At 41.5% G+C, this 19,752-nt stretch overlaps 1 protein-coding gene across 5 annotated transcripts in view; it reads right to left on the minus strand.

Annotated features, from left to right (window-relative positions):
• grip1 (glutamate receptor interacting protein 1) overlaps positions 1–18,271 on the minus strand; it is a 65,304-nt gene extending 47,033 nt beyond the window's left edge. For 2 of the 5 annotated variants that reach the window (XM_080292067.1, XM_080292071.1), the window contains exon 1: positions 18,036–18,253. In XM_080292067.1, coding sequence (XP_080148193.1) covers positions 18,036–18,090 — 55 coding nt within the window. In that variant the 5' untranslated portion in view covers positions 18,091–18,253. Of the gene's footprint in view, positions 1–18,035 lie in introns of all 5 variants that reach the window. The other 3 variants (XM_080292069.1, XM_080292066.1, XM_080292070.1) reach the window with 2 other exon arrangements.
• Between the last annotated feature and the right edge of the window lie 1,481 nt (positions 18,272–19,752).

Below are 19,752 nucleotides of genomic sequence, written 5' to 3' on the forward strand. Positions count from 1 at the left end.
TTACACAAAATACAGTAAAAAAATAAAAACAGAAAATAATAACAAAATAAAAATAGAAATAAGTGTAATAATGACAAGTGAAAATTAAACACATGTTTTTAAAATAAAAATAAATAAATAACCAAAACTGGAAAAAGAGTATTTTAAAAAAAATAAGGCTAAATAAATCCTGGCAGACTTACACACTGCCTATGGTCCTACTCCAAACTGCAGGAAATCTTGTGAACTGGAATTGATCTCAGCGGGCGCATCTTCAACCAAAATCTTCAACCCAAAAATAAACATCTGTGAAAACTAATGTTCTGATTTTTCATGCCAGGAAAAATAAAATATAATCTACAACATAGAAACGCTGGAACACGTCCCATTGGACTTCATGATCTGCTCGGGTCAAACATTTAGCACAATGTGTCGTTTCTTTCTTGAATATGTTGACGTGGACGAGAACGACAGCTTTTGTTGTTTTTGCGTAAAACTCTGAGCGACGGTCACGACATGATAACTGATCACAAGGACGGAGGTATGAAAAGATCCACGCTGAGCACGATTATTACTGTTACTGTTAGTTAGATTTGTTTGTGTTTGGTTGTCAACAAGTATCACAATTAAGTCAAAGCAAATCTAAATATCTAATGATATATGTCTAAAAAAATAACACAATAAAAGCTATAGGGAAAAAATAATCAGTACAAAAAAATAAAATAAAAGCATAAAGTTTGTTTATATAGACCAAACTATATTGATGTTTATTGGGGGAAATCGTCGCAACATTTATCAATAATGTAAAGAATCTGGCCTAGTTTTAAAAGCAGCTTTACAGATGTTGCTATTTTTGGTTTTTAACAGCTACACGCTCGAGTACAACCCTCAAGTATTTGAGTAAATGTGATTCAGCGTCAGAAAATCTGCTGAAGGCAGCACACAGCGAAGGACAGACTGCTGTGAAATCATAATAAAATATTTCTACAGTTTAAATTCCTTTTTTTTAATCCATTTGCCAAACGGTGGATTGGAGGGGAGCTTGCCGCTCGTCCAACTGGGTCCCAGTCGGCCCTGTTGGCTCAGGAAATGACAAACGGGAGGGGGGCAGCAGATTGTGATCAGAGGGTATTTTAATCATGCACATAAGGAGGAGATTAACCAAGTTACTGAGTGTTTGAGGGTCCCGAAAACGATCAGAGTGGGGACGGACTTCACGCCAAAATTCGGCCGTCAGGCTCTGGGACTGTTCTTAAGCCAAGAGTATGACGGCTCGCGGCGGCATGAGATTTCTACAGAAAGAGAGGGAAAACCCAGAATATCACCAGAGATGAGTTTAGACACAGGTGAACTGGTCCAGGCAGGTAAATCTGGACCTTTCCTCTCTGTGTGGCCATCACACTCAGCCCCTCTCCAATGTGACTTTTGACCTCTGACACACAGTGACTGACAGCTGGTCGCCAGGGTGTTCAGTGACAGTCAGAAAGCCCTGTCTCTGAGCTGTGAGTGCTGACCTTTGACCCCTGTCATGTCCTGGAAGCTCATGTTTCCCACGCTGCGCTGAAGCCTGACAGGCACAAAACTTCTGATGGAAAAATGACAGCACACACACACACACACACACACACACACACACACACACACACACACACACACACACTCATAGTAAATGCATTGATTACTGGATCAGCAGCGGGAGTGAAGGAGAAGCTTCAGATTTTGTGGATCCTGCTGCACTGACACCTTTTGTCATCTGATAAACACATTTTGAAGCTGTTGGCAGAATAAAATCAGCACTCTGCTTTCATCCAGGTGAGAATGAAGTCATGTGGAGTCAAGGTTTTTTTTTTTTTTGTTCCACTCTGAAAGTGACGTTTACACCCGGAAGGAGAATCTGCTGCAACCATCTCCAAACAGCGTCACGTCTTAGACTGTGCACGTGATTTATTTTCCTTTTACAGTATAAGAAACACAAATCTAAGGCACATGACTTAAAGCTTCAGAACACAACTGCAGACCACGCGTGAACCGAGCAGCTGGATCTGCTTTCATTTCTAAGAATTTCTGATCTCACAGCGACTCTAAAACTGAATCAGTTGCAGCTCAGGTCTGCTAAATGTTATAGATGCAAACCTGTCTGTAAGGGCCTCTCTGCCGGGTTTAACTCAGCATGTCGTTGTCTAGTGCAGGAGATGTTTAAAGGTTGCAGCACTCGCTCGTTGCTAGCAGAAAACTAGCTGATTAGGAAGATTACACTTATCTCAATGAGACGTTTTCCTGTGTAATAATATTCAACATAGCTATCAATACATTTTTCAAAAAAATGCCTCTCTGTGTAAAATGGGTTTAAAAACTGTGGGAAACCGTTTTTCCGTGATTTGAACCGAGGGAACAAATCGTGGCAGGATCAGCCTGATGTTATTTGTATCCCACTGTAACTTTACTGTATAAAGAGCTAATATCTCCAAAATGTCAGGAGTAGTTAGTCATTACAAGAAGTGTTTGTGAACTAAAAATCATAATGTGGGATACTGTTTGTCTGTGATTTGAACAGCCCAGCGCTGCTCCTGGAGGGAAAAGCAATTCTGCAGGCTTCACCTTGGCACATGTGCAGGTGAAGCCAAAGGGAATTTGATATACCTTTATTAGTCCCACAAGGGGAAATTTCATAAGGCTGCCAACCTATTGCACGCAATGGCGGTGCCATCTTACCCTCCGACCATACATACATTACACAAAACATCACATGGGGAAGACAGGTCAGAGAGGTATAACAATGGAAAAATGCACCACAGGAGGAAAGATAAGGAGAAACAAAAATAACTCCCCCCAGACTGAGCTCCAACAGGGAGATCAGTTTGAGAACAGCAAAAACCACCTCTGCACATGAAAAAACTCTTAATACACCAAAGAAACACATGACAAGCAACAGGGGTGGGTAAAGGGTGAGAGACAGCCTGTGCGCAGGTCTCCTTGATCCACCGTCAGCATCGGAAGGAATAAGCGTCAAAGGCGTTTGGAAAGCGACGGGGGATGAGTGTGTGCATATCAGTGTATATGTGTGTGCGTGTCCAGAGTTCAGCTGAGACAGTGTCCTTCGCCCTGCCAGGCTAAGTAAACAGTCTTCCAGCCGATCCAGGTGGCCTTGCATAGAATGGGAAGGAACAGACTCAACACAGTCGTTATCAGGGAGATTTTGTTCGGCTCCAGCCTTGAGACCGCAGCTGGCGCCGAAGGGGTGTCCGCATAAGTGATGGTGGTTTTTACTTTAGTGCAAACAGCTCATATGAATTTCAAAGCAGTTCTACAGTCCAACAGTGGTCTCTCAATCTCCCGTTGGAGAGCCGCGAGCTTCGCCATACTTGCGTTCTGTTATTTTGTCATTTCTTGTGCTCAAGGAGCTGATTCTGAGAACTCACGACAGTGTGCCTCCCTGACATGCTTCACCATATTTTCTAGTCTTTGGCTTAGAATGAAGTTGGTTTGGAAACATATTCAGCGATGCTTCATCTCTTGCTTTGCGTTAGTGTGGCCGCCCCGTGCTAGCAGTGTCCAAGCGTTGTTGTTTTTTTTTTTTTACCCTTTTCATACCGCGCCCCCCCTGCAATGGCTCTGCGCCCCACCTAGCGGGCGGGCCCCACACCTTGGGAAGCTCTGCTCTAAACTAACACAGGATGTCATGCTGGTCGTTTTTCACCTTTTTCCTAATGTTTGATTAGTGAGTTCATGGTGAATACAGCTGCGTCTCTGCCTGCAAGACCTGGACTACAGTACGGTCATTCAGACAGTGTTTTTAAAGTTTCTCGCATGAGCTGCTCTCACAACACAAGAGCTGCCATTAAATGTGAGGGAAGAAAAAAAAAAAACCCAAAAAAACCCCCCACATCAGCGGGCCCTAAAATTAGACTGGCTCCGCCTCCCTCACCTGTCAGACATGCCTGGGGCTTTAACGGCCCTCCAGGTGCCAGCGGGGCAGATGGTCGAGTCACATTTACTGACACAGGTGACAAAAAGAGAGAGACGGAAAGGGAGAGTGATGCTGCTGCTGCTAAAAATGACAAGTGAGGCTTCATTTGCATATCGCTGTCAGGATTCTGCTGCTCTGCAACCTGATTGGCTGCCTGCCTGCGTGTGCGTGTGTGTGAAATCCTTTTCTCCACGCTCCTCTCTGAGAAAGACTTTATACCCTACCTCCCCCTGGTGGTCACTCAGAGAAGCTGCAGCTTTTAAAAGACAAGTCTGAGGAGAAGACAGAAAGTGTCAGACGCTTTAGACGTCCAAATCCTGCCAAAAATACCTATGATTTAGCTGGGCAGACGTGCAGACAGCGATTGATAAAGCCGGAGGGAGGACAGCAGAGACGTAGAGACCCAGAAACCAGCAGAACAAAAGGGAGCCTTAATGGACTGCTGAGTGACTGACCCTGATTCCTAATGGACACAAACACATGACGCATTGACTTTCATTCATTCCCCGAAGGGTCGGCCTAACCTGAACACAGACCAGAGGAAAAAAAAAAAAGCAGCTGGGTAACAGCTGTCAGGAGCCACACAGATTCATCTCAGAGCAACAAAGAGGTTCAGTCAACAGAAACTCGTGTTATTGATCCAGAGGGGATCGCAATCCATCACACAGTGATTGGGCATTTCAGAAATCTAAAAGTTAGTTTTAGACTTGCAATTAAAAAATGTTGTTTAATTAAGGGACATTTCTTCCAGCTGCACCACTTTAATTGCTTTCAGTTTAAACAGGCTTTTATTTGAACACCTGGATTAACACCAAAAGCAAACATGTAGGTTTGAAATGAAATAAAGATTTTTATTGTGAGTTAGCATTTTCCTAGTTTTACACCGCTTTTACAACCTGACATGGAAAGTGTAGCAGCCTACATGAGAGTTATCTATTTCTATTCATATTTAAAGAGCTGGCTATTTTCAGCCAGCCTGGAAGATGAAATATGGCATTTTTAATTCATAATAAAAGTCGCACCTTTATGGTTGTGCCACCCTGAAATCTGAGAGCAAACAAATCCCTGGAAGTTGTTTTAATAATCACAATGGTTTTGAATGTATTGCTGCTGATAAATATATATATATAAAAATATAAATGTATTATTTTCAGAGTTGTATACAATAAGGATTTTTGAATTCATCATTAAAACAACTGTGCCACCGTTTTGGTGTTTAGATATGAAATTATAAAAAAAATATTAATTATTTGAATGCAGTCAGAATATATCCAAACTAAAACAGTTTTTCAGGATGAAGTCCTGAAATCATGAATTAGAAATAAATTATTTTAAACAGAAATGATGCAGAGACACAAAGATCAGTCTGCACATGGCATCATTAACCTGAATATGAACAACAGAAGTGACTTCATCAGACTCCAATGACTCTCCTCTGCTTACAGAGAGAACGTTTCACTTCTGCTAATCTTTTCTTCATCATTAACAGTTTCAGTACTTTTATTTCCTGGTATTAAAGCATCTGCTGCTCTGGTTTTCAAGTAGTTTGTCACTTATCTGCTAGCATAGCATTGCCCTTTTGCTGTTGTAGCAGCCTTAGCCGCTGCGACCCTTTATGGTTATTTGTGCCGAGAGCTTCTTGTTAATGTTTGCAGGAGTGTCTGCTAAACACACACATTCACATGGTGAAGCAGAGCAGTTAAAGTTTCTGCCACCTTGATGTGAGCCTGTTAGCTTTAGCATAGCATTAACCAAATATGTATATGTATATAAGTTTAACAGGGAAGTTCTGCATGCCTGTCACCAATGAAATGAAACTGTGATGTTTAGCGGCTTCGTTACCTACAAACCTCAGCTCCACTACCTTACTGAAGATAGCGGGTGTACTTCTCTGGGCTCAGCACTGATAGGCTTTTACTCATGATGTAACCATGGAGCCCAAGTTGAAACTGGCTGGGAGATGCGCTGAGCTAGTTTAAAAAACTGGTGAACATAGAGAAAGTCTTTTATTAATTAATTTAACTGCATTATTATCAGAACAGAGCTAATTAGAAAAATGTCTCACAAATAAAAAACTCAGCAGCAACCGCTTCCTGAAGGTAGAATATGGTGAACAAACAAAGATGGCCTCAGTATGTGACTACATTTCACAGTAATCTGACACTATGTCGACTGTGGGGCTGTGGCTGGTTTCTGTATGATGGTTAATCTGAATGTGGTGTGGGTTTAAGGCGGGCCGAGGACAGCCTGCACAGGAGTGCTAATGTTTTATTTTCTAATGCTGAACCTTAGAGAGAAAGAGGGACAAAGACAGTAATCGGGCAGCTGCAGCTGGCAAACACACACATGCACAATAATGGATAAAACAGATCAGAGAAAGCAGTGGAAATACTCTCCTCTCTCCCCGTCTCTGCAGGTTTCAGTGTCAGACTGACTGCTGGACCATCAGAGACACCCTAAGACACAACACATATGAGTGTGTGTGTATTAGTAAGCGTGTTTGTTAGTGTGTCCATGCTGGGCTTATTCAAGTAGAAAATGAGTGAGTGTATGCGATGCCAGAAGCTCGGCTGTCCACCTGGATGCTGCCCAAGGCTCAGTATATGTGCGAGTGTGTGTGTGTGTGGGATTGTGAGTGTCAGGATATAACAGATGAAGGGCAGTAAAGCAGATTCTCATCATGAGTCTCTTTCCTTCTGGTGTCCACAAATTAAACGTTTTTAAAGCTTCCTTGCTGCTAATTCTCTGATTTCATGTTCGGCTGTTAAATGCAGCTCGATGGTTGGAGGTCAAGTGATTGAGTCAGCCATTACTGAATTTTCCAGAATCAATAAACAGCACATTGGCAGTCTATACACATGCCTACACTGCCTCCTTCTCCATACTTGTTTCCTCTTACTAGATGCAGATGCTGGTTTTCCAAAGAAAAGCACTCTTGAATTGTTCTTTTGTTTGTTTGTTTGTTTGTGTGAGTGCGTGCGTGCGTGCGTGCGCGTCAGTCATAAAGTTTCATTTCACATTAATGTTTTGGAGACTGATCTCTGGTTTGCACCTTGAGGGGAACCCTTTTTACCATTGCAACGATCCTGAAAACCTCCCTCACAGCTGACTTCTGTGATCACTTTTAGGCTTGGGTATTGCATTCTGCGCTGCTGGATGTTCTGATGGGGGTTCCTTTTTTAGCATTGAAAGGACCCAAAGATCATCCCCTATGGCAGCTTTCTGTGGACCTCCAATCACCTTGTGCCAAACCCTACTGTCTGCTGTAAAGTCTTAATAATAAATCATCTACTTCCTGGTCAATGCTCTACATTTGGCTCTGTGTTCTGAAGAAGGTTTTGTTAATCATGGAAAGAATTCTGTGGTCATCCCCTGCAGCTTTTTTTGTTTTGTTGATGGCAATAGTTTATCCTTTCACCAAAAATATACCAAACCCTTGATTTGGATTTGTTTTTCTGGTACGTCTCCAATGACCTTAATGAGGGTATTTCTGACTTGCACTGAGAGACTCTTTGAATGTGTGTTTTGGCTCCACAGCCTCAACTTTCAAATGCAACTCTGGAGCTTTGACCTACTTCATTTATGATGAAATATCAAAGAAATAGGCCACATAGGTCTGGAGATTACAGAAGTGAACTGTCAGCAAGTGTTAATATGGGTTAATGCATACACAGAACTTTTCTGACCATCCAGAAAACAGTCAGCCAGTCGTTAACCTTTAAAGAGTTCTTCCATATGTCTAAATTTGGTTGAAGTGAAATGTTTTCTTTTTTTAAAATACAATTTTCTGTTGACTATAGATCTAACAGGTCTAAATCTAAAGCTAATCATCTACTGCTTTTTCTGATCTGGATCATGGTTCCTTTTGACCAAGAGGACCAAAGACTTTACCCTGAGGTGGAGCCTAGACACCCTTTATGGGAACTTCACTCCCACCAGACCTTTGATTTCATTCAGTTAGTACCCACAGCTCAAGGCCACAGGTGATGGTAGGAACAAATATTGACCAGTAATATGAATTCTGTCACTTCTGAAATTGCTGCCTCAGAGAGGTTGATTGTGGGCAATCTATGGTGTCGCAAGCAACTTACTCTGGTAGGGCTTCCCAAGCTAAACTGGTCCCGGGTGAAGGGCCAAATTAAAGAGGACTTAAAGGAAAACCCAAGAACGAGGCGCCAGTGTACACTTGAACACAAAAACATAATTCCCGTGTATCCATAATGTGAATTAAAGACCTGAATCCAGGTCTCAATCTAAACATGCTCTTCTTCTCTGTAATGTGCTCCAGAACGTCCTGGGTCCAAGATACGGCTTAGTCAACCCTAAACTTTTGTTCCAGGTGGGTGAGAGGCTGCTCATGTATATTACAAACAGGCAACAACAGAATAAATCACCTACTTTTATTTAACACATAAGACTCTTAGTGACCTCAACATTTCTGTGTTCGTTTGTAAGAAAATCCCGTCAGCCAAGTTCAACATTTGGCTTTAAAATCCCCGCAGGTCCACTTACTTTTGGTCATGTAGACGATTACACAATATTTGCACACACCTTAACAACATACACACTCACACACATTTAAATGGATGAAAAAGTCAGGAGATGACACACACAGAGTCAGCAGTTTGTTCAACAGAGTCGTGGTGTGTGTGTGTCTGTGTGTCTTGGTAAAATCTGTGAGAGACGATACGAATAATACATTAAGCTGAGAAATATGGATGTAAACACAAACACGCACACATACAGAAGCACATCTTCTATTTGAGGAGCCAGGCAATATGTCCTCATAATACTGGTGTCAAGTACAAACACACACACAGATTCAGGTCTGCTTCAGTAATCCTGAGGACAAAGATGAGCAGAGTTCTGACATCAGCACCTCTTAAAGGACACAGTGTGTATTTTACTGTGTGAGAGTCTGTCGCAGTATAGAAAACGATTTTGCGACAGTGTGTGTGTGTGTTTCAGTGTGTGTGTACTTGTGTTAAAGCCATTTTCTCTGCTTCTTAGCTGAAAAGCTTAAAACAGTGGGATGATGTCATGCTGTGACACACACTCTTTATCGCGCACTTGCACAGACACACACACACACACACACACAGATGCAGCCTAATCATAACGCCCTTCTATGTGTGACTTCTCAAAGATTTTCTCGTCTTTTTAGGGAAAGAAACACTTTAAAACCCGTTTAATATTTTTAAAGAAACAAGTCGATCTGACAGCCGTTCAGCTGCTGCTCCACTCGTGTCACATGACCTTCAGCGCCAAAAGGGAAGCTAAAAATTGACGACACAGTCTGACTGCACTTCACTGAAACAGCCACAAAATGTATTTAATGTTTCCATGTTATGACACATCCCTGACTTTACAATCACTTTATCATAGTCACCAAAGATCTTTTCAAACAAAAATACAATTTAATCTTCGATGACTCATCTGTGATCCAAATTGAGAAGACGGTTGACTGTTTGGGTCATTTTTCACCAAAAGATCTCAGTAAATAAACAACTACACAAACTGCATTTTCCAGCCTGTATTTGGAATACCTGGAATAATTATCTCATTTACTTAAGACTGGTTTAACAACTGCAGCTGTAAGTCTATGGAGGGCCGTAATTGCCAAAACACATAAATACAATTAAATGTTTAAGGAAAAAAACAACAACATAAAAACGAAATAAAAGAAATTTAAAGAAAATCTATAATATATAGATTAAATAAATAAAATCTAAACTTTTATTAAAATATAATAAATTCATTTGTTAATTTATTACATCTAATACAAATAAATCTATTCCCACAATGATTTTTTTGTTTGGTTCTAGATTTCATGGCACATAAATCAGAGACATTTATTTATTTATATTAATTTTGGCAGCAACTGTCCTCCATAAATCACTGTCTGTATGCCGGCGGCTGTAGTCTGGACTCTGTGTTTATGAGGACATCTGTGAGGTAGATGCTCCTGTTGAGCAGCACATCAAATCTGGCCACGGATCAGACTTTCAGAGCGGCCTGCAGGCGCACAGGTGCTGGACCCTTCTGGACCTGCCAGGTAAGAAATCGGGGTCACGCACCTGACGCTGTCACCGCTTGCATGCTGCAAAAAGCTGCCTGCTGCAAAAAGCTGCCTGCAGCATCCGTGTTCTCCTCCACAGGCTGGCCTCAGCTTCGTCAGTGAAGCCAGGAAATAATCATTTACTAAATCCACCACAGTTAAACGTGAAAGAGGAGACATAAAAACAGTCTGAAGAGCCTTTTCACCTCGTAAAAGTTAACAGAGCGCACGCACACACGAGCTAAAGCCCCATTCGGATGGGATTAACCTTACAGAGGGAAGCTGGGGTTAAATATTCCCCCGAGGTCTCTGGCAGGGATTTGAAACTTTGCAAGATTACAGGAACAGACGAGCAGAAAGCCGCTTAGAAATCACAGAGAAAGATTCTGCAGAACTTCCCTGAAAATCGCCACATTTTCATAAAAAATAATCCTGGGATAGCTTCCTTTAGATCCACCACATTTTAATCAGGAAGGTCTAACAGCTAATACAGCTGCTTCTAATGGCACCAGGTGCGCTTAAAAAAAAAAAAAAAGAAAGGAAAAAAAAAAAAGGGAAAGGCGTCATCATGATCACGTCAAACTTGTACAAGGCAGCGAGTGTAATAGTCTCATCATTAATTTCCAGTACTTCAGATGTCACTTTGCACCAAATTCTAAAGTAAAACACTGAACTTTAAACATATCTGAGCCCTCACATGTTAAATACTAACAAAACATGAGCTTAAAGAAAATTACACCTCAATATAAATGAAACTACAAATCTGTAAGAGACACTGAAAGAATGTGATATCAATGGATTCATGACAGCAATTAGAGGTCTAAGAGATGTTGACATAACCATCCATCTATCGACTTTCCACCTCTTCTCCGGGGCTCTGTCCCACGATGGAAGTTCAACATAGCCAGGATATGATTTCCCTCTCTGGCTTCATCCCTAAGGTTTCCCAATCCAGCTTGAAAGAGACAATGCTGCCAGAAGTGACCAATCAGAAACACAGACAGGTCTAATGGCAGCAGATCAAACTGCAGTATTAGGAAAAAAAATGGAAGAAAATGAAAAAACAATTTTAATCAAAATAATGGACTGACAGTTTCTGAGAATCTCGAGGGAGAAGGTTTTTCATTTGACGACGTCCATGGATACTCGACTTCAGACAGTCATTCACTGCAAAGGATTATTATCAAAGTATCGAAAACAATTACTAAAATGAAAATTATATTTGGTTTTACAATTACTTCTGGACCTCTGAAAATGGGGTAGTGTATGAAAATGCCTAAATTCTGGAGACTTGATGAAACACTTTTTATGAGAACAAGATCACATATTTTACTTAGGATCAGGGGTTACGCTTGGAGTTTGGGTGATTTCTTAGAGTATTTTAAATTAAATATCAGTAATTTAAGCTGTTAATTTGCTCACTTATGTTCTTGTTTTTCTGTCTTTCTACCTACAAATCAGCTGTTGTCACATCTAATCACTGCCTGAATTTCTTGAACATGAGAACATAAGATTTATTTTTATTTAACTCTGGGTTTCCCTGCTCAGTTAAGAAAAAAACTCATGGGAAAATTTAACTAATTAACCCAAAATTCTGCTCAGTTTTTCATCATTTTATCTCACGGGGCTCCTGCGTTACTCCTGACTCCTGTGTTTAGATTTAATTTCTCATTTTCTTTGAGTCAAATCCCTTTGAGATGAGTAGTGACATGAAGCAGTAGCGATAAACATGTAAGTATAGTAGTACACCGTGTTTCCGTCATGGTCTGTCTATGTATTATTTACCCGTTGTCTATATTTATTCTGCTGCTTTCAGCTGCGTGATATTTTTTTTGTCCTGTTGTGTTTGGGTCTTAGCGTTTAACATTTTGATGTTTTGTTCTTTTTTCCCAGCATCCCGCTGTGAAGGACTATGACCAGTTTAGCTGGAAGCTGTACACACACGCGCACACACACGATTATATTATTATCTCTCCAGGAGCCCCACACACAGGTTTACAATACAACACCAAAGCAGCACCGTAACGTGTTTGGAAAATGGCTCTGAGGCTCAAACTGCTCAGATTGTAGAGGCTTTTTCAGTCACTTATACTCATCCAAAGCTAGGAATAATTATTGGGTTCATTATCAGTTAGTTTGTTTAATGATGCTTTTGTTCATTGTTTTGTCTGTAAATTGTAAGGACACTGTGAAAACATTGGTTTTGATTTTTTTTTAACAAGAAGCAATGGAAAATCCAAATACAGAGTTTACTATTTTTTTTAATCAAAAGAGTCTGAAACATGGGACACTGTTTGTTTATTTTATTTTATTTTATTTTTTTTGGGGGGGGGGGGGGGTTGTTTATTTGTTTTGTTTGGGGAAGTGCATAAGAAATTAGTCAAATATATCAATAAATCACATTTTATTTATATAGCTACTGAATTCATGCCAGACAACTTAAGGGCCCTTTTACTTTCAAGGCACTTACTTTTTGAAGCACTTACTGGTTCAAATCTTCGTGGTGTTCCCCAGGGCACAATTCTGGGGCTACCGTTATTAATTTTATATCTGATACACTCGGGACAGATTACTGAGACGTTTTCCATTAGTACCGTATTTTCACGACCATAAGACGCACTGTGCTAAAAGGCGCAGTCTCAGTTATGTGTGCCCTTACTGTATTTAACACACATAAGGCGCACTGGACCATAGGGCGCATACAAGTACCGTATGCGTATTTAAAAATAAAGCGGGAGCAAACCTGAATTCGGTACCTTACTCACATTTCTATTGCCGGTAATCGTCATCATCAACAACACACAAGTATACAAGTGTGCGTATTTAAAAATAAAGCAGGAGCAAAACAAAGTTTGGTACTCACATTTTTATCATCAATCAAACCCATCGAAGTCCTCATCCTCTGTGTCTGAATTGAACAGCTGCGCTAAATCTCCATCAAACATGCCAGGTTCACTGTCTTCACTGTCAGAGTCACTTTCCGTGCCGTGCGGCTCCTCGGAAACGATGCCGGCTTTTGCGAAAGCTTGAACAACAGTGCCAGCAGACATGTTAGCCCAAGCATCTACAATCCATTGGCAAATTGTGGCGTAACTCGCCCGGCGCTGCCTTCCACTCTTAGTGAAACTGCGTGGAAAAAACCACCTGGTCTCCTTACATACACCTCCCTCAGCCAGTCTTTCATCATTTCCTCATCCATCCAGCCTTTTTCATTTGCCTTAATGATGATTCCTGCTGGAAACTTCTCTTTAGGCAAAGTCTTTCGCTTAAAAATCACCATAGGCGGCAGTTTCTGTCCATTAGCATGGCAGCCAAGCACAACAGTAAAAGAAGACTTTTCATACCCCGTTGTGCTTATCGTTACCATGCTGGTCCCCTTCTTCTCCACAGTGTGACTCACCGGGATGTCAAAAGTGAGCGGGACCTCGTCCATGTTTGTGATGTGGCTGGGCTGGATGTTTTTGTCGCCGATGTGTTTGCTGCAGTAGGAGCGGAAGATGGCCAGCTTTTCCTTATAATCCGCTGGAAGTTGCTGCGCTACCGTAGTCCTGGTCCGGATGGAAAAATGGCACCGTTTCATAAAACGAAAGCACCAAGACGGACCTCCTTGGAAATGTTCAATGTTCATCTCTTCAGCTAGTGAAACTGCTTTTAGCCGAATGGTGACCGTCGAAACGCTTCTCCCGCTCGCTCTTTGCTCGATGATCCACCGCTCGAGTCTTTCCTCCAACTCGGGCCACCTCGCCTTATGTCCGCGGAAACTCAGCTGCGTTTTCTTGACCTGCCGGAGCTTGTTTTCCAGCTTCCTCCATTTGCGAACCATCGATTCATTAATCTTAAATTCTCTCGCCACTGCTCGATTTCCATGTTCCTCCGCGTAGCTGATGGCCTTCAGTTTAAACTGTGCTTCGTAAGTGTGTCTCTTTGCCATTTTCAGGGTTGTTAAAACAATGATGTTCCGCATAATGCACATACCTGTCCTTTTATACAGGTATGTGCGATTGTCCCGGTATATACAATCAACGCCCACACTTCACCCTTTAACGTTCTCATGGTGTTCTCTACTACGTCCTCCTTACAACACATAGGGCGCACTGCGCTATAGGGCGCGCCGCACTTTTTGAAGAAAATCTAAGACTTTTAAGTGCGCCTTATGGTCGTGAAAATACGGTACCACTTATATGCTGATGACACTCAACAATGTTTAATTTGCAGTTACATAAAAAAGAGAGTGTTATAGTTTCACATTTCTCTTTCTGAAAATCAGCAAATGTTTGGGATTTATTTAAAATAAATTAAACTTTTATTTTGGTCTAGGCCGTCTGGAAAGAAATTGAAGGATGATCATAAATAAGCCTCAAATATGAGTCAATAAGCAAGCGATATTAATATAGTACTTTTTGCAGTCGGAAAAACAAGAAGTTTTTACAATGCGAGAATAAAATTATTTTATAAATGAGAATAAATGAATGAAATACATAAATGTGAACAAATTCAGAATGAAAAATTGGATTTTGACAGAAAACTAAAAGAAAAGATGCTCCTGGGATTATCATTCGTTGTTATAACCAAGTAATTAATAATAAAAAGGCAAAGATTTTATAAGAGGTCAATCAGCACGCTGTGGGTGGATAAGTAAGACGTGAAGACACGACCCCTTCCAATTAGGATATGTTTACATTTCATAGTTTCATTTATGAAGGAGATTAATTGGTACCCACTCAAATCGCAGGCTTCACTATTTTCAGAATTTAGCAGTTCAATAAACTTTATTCATCCTTTGTGGGGAAGTTAGACCTTAAACAGCTGCCCAGAATTTGGGTGCTCATCTGCCAAATTTATAATGAAGAGACAAAATTGTTGGCAACAGAGGAATTATTGCATCTTCAGTTTGTTGCACCACCCATTGGTATTCATGTAGGTCTTCTTAGTGCCCATAAAGGTTCACTACAGAGCTGGGATCATATTGGGAGCAGTTAAAGGTTAACTCTTACATTCATGACCCACAAATCTGGATAATGTTAAACACTTAGCTGTCTGTTCAGGTCTCTTCAGGAATAATGTGAATAAAAACACACCTCTTAAGTAAAGTGGAGAATGTGTGGCAGTGGTCATGAATAGTTTTTATAAAGTGAGCTAAAATGGTTTGCTGAATCTGACACAGAGTATAAAAGGAGGAAAACCTACTGTGAGTACACCTTAGGTGAGTGTTGACATGTTTGTTTCTATTCTAGCTTGGCCATGTGGTCAATCAAAATCTTCTTAAAATCAGGTTCATTAAACTTCAGCTTATTGTCATGACAGGATGCCTCTGTATAGACTCAAGTTTTATGTACAACAAAAGAGAGCTAATGATCATTTCTAATAAATACTGGATTATATTTAAAACCAATTACGTTATAATCAATATGACAAAATGTTCAATCCAATTTAGAAATGCCCAGATAAACAGGAGTTCACCTACTTGCTGAAGAGTGAAAAGTATCCACATACATTCTACACAGTGCTTTGGTTTGTGGCTTTCAAGACCACAGAAGAGCACAGTATGGTTAAAAAAAAAACAAAAACAAAACCTTTGACACTAACTTTCATTTACAAATGATTGTTTAGTAAATGAAACCCCAAAGATATTTGAATTTATCCTACCAAAGACTACGATAACAAGCAATGTCTCCACATTCACGATACTTGGAACAAGCTTTTTTTTTTTTTTTTATCTTTTTACCCAAACAGTTCGCTCACTGAAAAATAGAATAATAGGTGGTAGGCTTTGCCAAATAATCTGACTGATATTTTTTTATTCCCCTTATTAACTCTACCAAGAAGGTCAAACTATCCACTGAGGTTGAAGAAAGAGATGATGTGGCATCCAAAAGACAACAACTGTCCACTAGCTAGATTGAATCATTTTAAATGTAGACGGGATTAAAGTTCAAGACCCTAGCTGACTGTGGGGACATGACTCTTCTCTAATGCTTTTCCCAGCCCACACATGAAACAAAGCTGCTAGATTATTTCCCAACACATGAACAGGGTTCCATATCACCAATGGCTTGATCGTGCAGAGCCATTAAAAAAAAAAAAAAGTATGTCCACCAATCACAGCTCCAAGTTCACCCGTGAAGCAAACCTCACTATGAAGTTCTTTTCTTGAGCCAGTCGGCCTGTTCTCACAGTAAAGAATGAGCAGTTGTTTGTTCATAGTAATAAATAATTGTACCTTGCTTTTTGAAATGGAAATGAACGTGTGCAACGTAAAATCAATCACAAGTCCAGTGAACATACTTATCCTGCTTTCTACCACTTAGAGTGACCAGAATTTACAGAACTAACTTCATCCATTTTCTACTGCTTATTCAAGGCTGGGTCACGGTGCAGCATTCTACTCCTCCACCTCCTCCAGCTCATCCAGAGAACACCAAAGCATTTCCACACCAGCTGAGAGATGAGTCTTTCTAACGTGTCTTGGGTCTACCCCTGTGGTATCCTACCAGGAGGACATGCCTGAACCACCTCACCTGTGGAGCAGTAGCGGCTTAACTCGGTGCTCCTCCCAAATGACTGAACTTCTCACCCTTAAGTCTAAGGGAGATCCCAGCCACCCTTTGTAGAAAGTTCATTTTTACCCCTTGTATCTTTGATCTCATTCGTTCGGTCAATACTCAGACCTCAAGGACCAGAGGTGAGGGTAGGAACGTAGACTGAACTTTGCTTTTACACTCAGATTATCCACAACGGACAGGTACAGCATCCACATCACTACAGACACCACCCGAGGTACTCAAAATCCTCCACTTTGGGCAGTAACTCATCCCGCAAAATGACCTTGTTTTAACTAAAACTGGAGTCATGGATTCAGTTAGTAGTAGGGTAATTTTCCCATAGACTTCTATTCAAATGTCAGACTTTTTGCAACCAGGAGTGTCGCCCCCTGGTGGGGTCTGAAAAGAAAGTTGCATCCATGTTTATACTGTATTTAGGAGGACCTGTGCCGATAAGGACAGTGAAGATGGCCCAGTCTTGCTATTTATTGGGCTTTGAGTACGAAGACAAAACAAAGCTTGGTCGTTTTGGGTCAGAAGAGTCTTGACCAGCATGCACAAAACACATCTCCTAAAGAACACACTTCCTACATACATCCTAACTGACTAATAAATTGCTTTTTCGAGCTGTCACTGCAGCTCACAAGAACTCAGAGCTGCCCATCAGCAAGCTTCCAGAGGCTGGCCAACTGGATGAAAGGGAGAAGGGTCTTATAGAGAGAGCAGAGTGGCGATAAAACAGCTTATTTTGGACATGGAGGCACAGAATTAGATTATTAAAGCTTACTCTGAACGTGAATGATGCAAAAGGCATAAATGGTTCCCTTTAACAAACACCACAAAACATCCAAATGCACACACTCACTGTGGGTTTAACACCCTACAGCATTCAGCCATGTGTGGCGTTATGGAGGGGGTGTTATGGAGACATTACAGGCTGCTGTCAGAAAGCCTTAGTCACCGATTTTACCGAGCACCGGTCTGTATGCCAGGCATTTAAACGGCTCACCTGTCATCATGTAGTCAAGCCCTCCATTTCCACATTCATCCAACTAAACTGAGGTCACACATTTCACTGTAACACCGCCCGCGCGCACACACTCATACAAGGGCAGACCTTCGCTTGACCAGCCGTTTATCCCGCTCGGTTTACCCGCCTGTTAGCCCGTTAGCAGCCCCACTGCTAGTAACCGGTCACCGGCTGATCAACGTAAAAATCACCGTAACGTCGCTGTAACCTCAGCCGCTGCGTCAGATTAACAGGAGACAACACACACACTCTCGCGCGCATGCATGCATGCGTACACGCGCGTGCGCCGCTCTCACTCACTCACTCACTCACTGGGTATCAGTTACCAAGTTTCACTAATTTAAAGACACCAACCGTCTGCGCGAGCTCCACCAGCGGCGCCAAACCACGCTGCACAAGAGATTGCACGAGCGATAATTAGTGTACACATACACACACTAGTCGCCGGTTTGATCGTACCTCCCTCCTGGTCCGGTTGGAGGCAGGCCGGGATGTTTTTCTTCCAGCCGGGCATGATGCACCTCAGGGCGGATAGGGAGTCCAGGGCGGCCGCTAGCAGACACACACCACCAGCAACGGAAGGAGCAACAGCAGCGGCGACAGCAACATGGCTAGTTAGCTTTAGCTTAAGCTGCTCCACTACACAGGGATCCACCTCCCCCTGCACGAGCCTACCTCTCTCTACCTCTCCCTCTTTTCAACCTCACACAGGCACGCGAGCCTCCCTCTCTCTCTCTCTCTCTCTCTCTCTCTCTCTCCCCACTCCTCCTCTTTGTCTATGTCTCTCTACCCCCTCCCCCCATCTGTAACTCTACCCCGCGAGCCTCGCTGTGGTCTCACGGGAGCGGGAGAGCGACGTTTACAGAGATGGTCAAAAGAAAGAGAGTGGGTGACGTGATGACCGTGAAGGAGCCCGCGAGGCACTGACGCTTTGATGTTACAGAGGTTTCTGAAGACTGTTACAAATGTATCCAGGTTCCACTGAGAGTCCTAAAGACTGTTACAAATGTATCCAGGTTCCACTGAGAGTCCTAAAGACTGTTACAAATGTATCCAGGTTCCACCAAAGGTTCTAAAAACTGTTACAAATGTATCCAGGTTCCACTGAAGGTTCTAATGACAAATGTATCTGGTTCATAGTTTAGTTCCTACAGAAACGTTGCTAGTGGCGCACTGTTCTACTGTCTTCATTCATTCAGAGCAGAGATAGAGAGAGAATCTGTAAAGAGACAGAAAGAAATCAATAAGACTGTGAGCCAGACATCCTCCTCCAGCAGCCAGTCAGCCTGTACAGTGATGAAGATCCATAGAGGCAGAGGCGTGGAGGAACTACTGAACCAGAACCAGCAGGACATGGTCCAGAGACCATATTCTGTACACAAAGAGGTGAAAAACAGCAACAATGGACAAAATGATGACAAGATGAAAAAACAAGCAAACAAAAGAAAAACAGGCAAAAGAGCTACAAGTCGATACAACACCAACAAAAGCCACAAGTAGTGAAAAGTCATCACAAAAATATATATTCTAATAATAATTTGATGGTGATCTTGGTATTTGGTATTTTCATTGCCAAGTTGTGTCTCTTACTCTTACTTATAGTTGTAAAAGTATGTCAGCAGAATTCAGCTGAGGGGGCACAGTGACCTTTGTGAATGGGCCTGGACCCCTGGGCTGTCATAACACCAATGCTGATGCAGAATTAGAACAAAGAGGGAAAAATGTAAGTTAAAGTGAAAAAATGACAACTATTACAGAGGGAAAGAAAAAAAACAAGCATAGAGAGAAACAAACCGACAACAAATAATAACAAGAACACTGAAATATACAATATGACCACAGTGGCTCCAGAGGGACACAAAAATATTCAAAAAAATACCTCTACTGGAAATTTAAAAAAGCATAAAATCATGCAAAACGGCAACAACGAGAAACAAAAGAATGACAAAGAGATTTTTTTTTAGTTTGTTACCCAGAACACTGCAGTAGTTATTTATAGATACACATATAGTAACAAGTAATTTGGCAAGAACAGATAAGACTTTTGAATCCATGAAAGAATTGTTGAGGTTTTTTTTTCTGTAAAGAGGACCCAGAAATGCTCCTCTGGACTCGAAGAGTGAAAATATTCTGAGGACTGAATCTGAGCTTCTTTGAGATCATGAACACTATGTCC

Source organism: Astatotilapia calliptera, chromosome 17 (genome assembly GCF_964374335.1).
Source record: "Astatotilapia calliptera chromosome 17, fAstCal68.1, whole genome shotgun sequence".
Lineage (NCBI taxonomy): Eukaryota > Metazoa > Chordata > Actinopteri > Cichliformes > Cichlidae > Astatotilapia > Astatotilapia calliptera.